The 4,399-nt window shown below is 38.4% G+C and overlaps 1 protein-coding gene across 1 annotated transcript; it reads left to right on the top strand.

Annotated features, from left to right (window-relative positions):
- The first annotated feature begins 2,713 nt into the window (after nt 1-2,713).
- LOC149531095 (vacuolar iron transporter homolog 4-like) lies at nt 2,714-3,896 on the top strand. Its single transcript, XM_089809384.1, has one exon. It carries the CDS (start codon nt 3,079-3,081, stop codon nt 3,712-3,714), a length of 636 nt encoding a protein of 211 aa, XP_089665510.1. The 5' UTR covers nt 2,714-3,078; the 3' UTR covers nt 3,715-3,896.
- Nucleotides 3,897-4,399: the final 503 nt, after the last annotated feature.

Genomic DNA, 4,399 nt, shown 5'->3' with positions numbered 1-4,399 from the left:
CTCAATCCTTCATGTTCATGAACTCAATGCCAATATCTAGCAATTCACCACCTCAACACAATATACGTGATGGAATTTTCTTAAGTAAATATGATGATAAAATGTTGGTTAACAATAAGTCGTACTCAACTTATTCAAAGTGTCCCATCGCTTGGGTGGCTGACCGTGCATTATTTTATGTCTGAGAGCTCAAGTGGAATATAAGTCAGCAAAATGCGGGCCTTGTCAGCACGAGGAAGACACACAAAGTGCGCTTATATAATATAATATAGACATTATTATTAATTTCTTCCCACTATTGTAGTGTTTTTAGATTGCAATCTCGTTGCGGACACACTCCACTAATCAATTTCAATGTTTGTTCATTCACAATACTACATCTGTCTTCTATTCTTTAGTTGACTGTCACACCCTATTCTCTTTCTAATTATTTTAATTTCACAAAGTTATTGTTCGAGGGAAAAAAAGTTGAATTATCAAGCTGTGAAAGTCCTTTCATGTCTGCCATTACTTGGCCTACTTTGACGGACCCCACAATATTTCTTTCACTCATTTAGCTCATCGGCTATACTTTAACAATATCTAATGATTAACGCCTAAATCTGGTTAAAATTAAGGTTGACACCCATTAAATTGCGTTGCTTGGATTGAGGTAAAGTGGGTTGTAGTGCGTGAGCGTCTGTTATGAATGTGACACTGAACTGCAGATGAAAAAACAGGCTGTTTGTTCCATGATTAATGGGCAACTGTTTTAAAGTTTCTGTACCCTTCTTACGTGATTATTATGTGATCAGACACGGGGAAGTTTTGGGCTTATATTGCGGAAAAACTAGATATTGATCAAACTGTTTAAGATATCGTTTGTTTGCCTTTTAATGAGAGCAAATTGTGGAGGTGAGAAAATTGTTTCTTTCCAAAAATGGGATCTGTTTCACTTTGTCAAACAAGAATTGGGGCCAAGATGATGAAAAGTTAAAACCAACAAGCTCCAAAGTTGAGTGAACAACTTATGATACAGATTTTTAACATCTCTTCTTTTCTATCATTTTAAATCATTGTTTTGAATTCATGAAAAAATGCCCATATGTATTAGCATCCAAAAACACCATTCCATTTGATTAATATAATTTAGGTGCATAACGTCTAAGAAAGTCTTAATTATATGGATAGTTGGTATGAGTTTTCAACCATTTATCTTGTATTATTGGATTTACTGTAGATTATCCTCTTGAGTTACAATTAGCCATCCATCATCAGAAATGTCTAATCCCATTTATTCGTCCATCATTCTAAAGAACTATAAACAATATTTAGTAATTTATTATTTTAAAGAAGCACCGAATCATATTTAATAATCTATTGGTCTGTAGAAGATGACAGATTGTTGAGCTAATCTAAAACAGTGAATTACATCATTCTAAGAGAATGTTGAGCCACATTTAATAATCGTCATTCTAGAAAGACTAACAGATTATTGAATTTAAATCCAAACTGTCCAATTAAAAAATATACACGGTAAACCCATAAACAATCCAAGTTGATTAAATATATATTTACAATACATTGAACAAAGTCCGACCAGATTTACAAGTTAAACATGCTTATGGATAATCTAATGCATTTGCACGAAACGGAACCGCATATATCTTGTTTTTATACGTGACAACGTGTTCACAGAAAGCTACGTTCACTATGTTTTGAGCTTATAGATGAAGAAACAGATGAGCATTGCTCTGACCGGTTAGTTATAATAATCTTTGTGTCTTTTATCATCAACAAATTTGATTCACGGCAATAGTCAATTTTCAAAGTTAAAAATGATACTAATTTCACAATGACTTCTAAAAATAAAGGTTTTTGTGGTTAGACAAACAATTAGTAGTATCTTGTATATAATAAAAAATAATAAAATAGTCTATTTCAATGACATCTAAAAATGAAGGTTTGGATGGTTAGACAAGTATTCATTTATAACATGGATTTGAAATTTGCATATTTTGAACATGAACTTAAAATTTCACAATTACTTGCCAAATTTTTTTGGATGGTTAGACAAATACCATTTAAAAAGGGAATGGTGTATGTTTTCCTGGAAGTAAAATTTGCAATAACTTTCAAAAGAAACTATTGGGTGGTTCCATTTGTAGAATAGAAACTTGAATGTTTTGACCTATAAAACTGAGTGGCTTGATATACTGAGTAACTTGCTAAAGCGAGGAGTTGTTCAAAACCTGGGCCCCCATTGGCTTAAAGAAACTCTGAAACCAAAAGAAGAGGAGAGCAAACTATTTTTATCACCCAACTCGACATATTTAATGTGTGACCGGATATTCTTAAACCATCGTTACAACATAACAAACCACATTATAAAACAAAAACCAAAAGAGATTTTGATAACTTATCTCTCATAAGAACTGTGTTTAGTGCAACCAGGGCCCCATCGCTCTGAAAAAAAGAACCACTTCTCCATCATCTTATCTGCCACGCAGGAAAAGGCGCGCACGCCCCACACGCCATAAGTGCCTTAAATCCCTGCAAGAAGCGGCTCAAATTTCCCATCAAACACATCCAACGGCACACAGTAATCTCCAAGCTCTCCGGAATCAATCCCCACCAATCCAACCCACTCAAAAAAAATCCTGACAAATTGGCCGATGACGTGGTCCGCAAAATGAAGAAATGGCCGCGACATTAACCTACTCAGGAAATCAAGGGAAAAAGAGACGATTGGGCGTGTGTCCCATAGTGCGTGTCACACTCCTAGTGCTGCCTCTTACCCAAAACTCCAATCTTTAGCCCCACACACAACCTCCCAAACAAGCTTATAAGCTTCTTCCCCGGCGTGTGGAAGCCACGCTCTCTGCAAACCACATCCCTTCAATGCATTCGAATCTCTGCAACACAATCTGTAGTGGAAAATTCACAGTGCCTCACTAAAACACCCACCATCCCGTACAAGTCCCCCGAACCCAAGAAAACAAGCAAACAAACAAAAAAAACACAGTCTTGATCAGTAAAGAGCTCGACGCAGCTATAAAACTGCCTCATTTGAGTCTAAAGATTTAAAAGAAGCCGACCATGGCAGCCAATGAAGGACTCCCTGCGAGCGTCCCTTCCCCTGCAACGCCATCCGACGTGGCAGTGCTGTTCAAGGACGTGGAAGGCCAGGTGGACTACGGAAAGAGGGGACAGTGGCTTCGCGCCGCCGTGCTGGGAGCGAACGACGGGCTGGTGTCGACGGCCTCCCTGATGATGGGAGTCGGCGCCGTCAAAGCCGACGCTCGAGCCATGCTACTGTCCGGACTCGCGGGACTCGTTGGCGGCGCCTGCAGCATGGCCATCGGAGAATTTGTTTCCGTCTACACGCAGCTGGACGTGGAGCTTTCTCAGATAAAGAGGAACGAGAAAGAAGAAGAAAAAGAAGAAGAAGAGGGGCTGCCGAATCCTTTTCAGGCGGCGAGTGCGTCGGCGCTGGCTTTCACGGCCGGCGCCGTCGTGCCGTTGCTTTCTGCGGCGTTCATTAGACCGCACTGGATCAGGATGGGCGTTGTCGGCGCCGTCTCTTCCGTTGCTCTTGCTGTCTTCGGCGCCGCCGGTGCTTTTTTCGGGAAGTCGCCGGTTTTGAAGGCGTCTCTGCGTGTTCTTTTAGGCGGCTGGGCTGCCATGCTTGTTACTTATGGTATCCTCCGCCTTTTTGCCTCGTTCGGGATCTGATCTAATGGGCTGCCATTGCTAAAGCTTTAACTACGTAACATAGATCAAAGTTGTTTTTTTAATTTGAGATTAGAATGATTTCGCCTCTAGAATAATGTGGGCGTTCCTTCCTTTGTACATTATTGAAAATAGTATCGGCAATAATCGAATTTAACGAAATGTTCGACTGCTTCAAGCTGCCATTTTTGCGTTGGAAAAACGTTGGTAATTTTTGATTCTGCAGAGTCTAAAATTATTATTAGAAACCTTTGATTATCTCGTTTATAAGCCAAATGGATTCCTGTTTACAATCATTACGTTATTTTATTTTTCCCACTGTTCCTCACTTTTCGTGTCCCTGTCGTTTCCTCTTGTACTTACATAGCGACAAGCGACCAATTTGAAGTTTTTCTGATCTTATTGGGTGGTATTTTTGCAGGGTAGGTGTTAATACTCAAAATTTAATCGCATACGGGAGAGAGGGAGTTTAATAATCTGTATGGTAACTGTTCTGATTTCGTAAACAAGTAGTTCATATGTAAATCTTAAAATAAGATGGATTCATATAAGAAATTATATTGTTATATTAAAAAAAAACACATATATATAAAAGGTCGAGAATTGTCTTTTTATTTTTTTATCGATGAAAAAAGAAAAAGGAAAATCTCGATCATATATATATTTCTTATTTAACTTTAATATCATT

This window comes from Cupressus sempervirens, chromosome 11 (assembly GCF_028749045.1).
Source record: "Cupressus sempervirens isolate cs-2001-9-10 chromosome 11, ASM2874904v1, whole genome shotgun sequence".
NCBI classification, from domain to species: Eukaryota; Viridiplantae; Streptophyta; class Pinopsida; order Cupressales; family Cupressaceae; genus Cupressus; species Cupressus sempervirens.
The sequence above is the reverse complement of the archived record's forward strand: the minus strand, read 5'-3'. Positions and strand labels throughout refer to the sequence as shown.

Coding starts and splice junctions, on each gene's coding strand:
- LOC149531095 (XM_089809384.1), top strand. CDS start 3,079: ATGGCAGCCAATGAAGGACTCCCTGCGAGCGTCCCTTCCCCTGCAACG.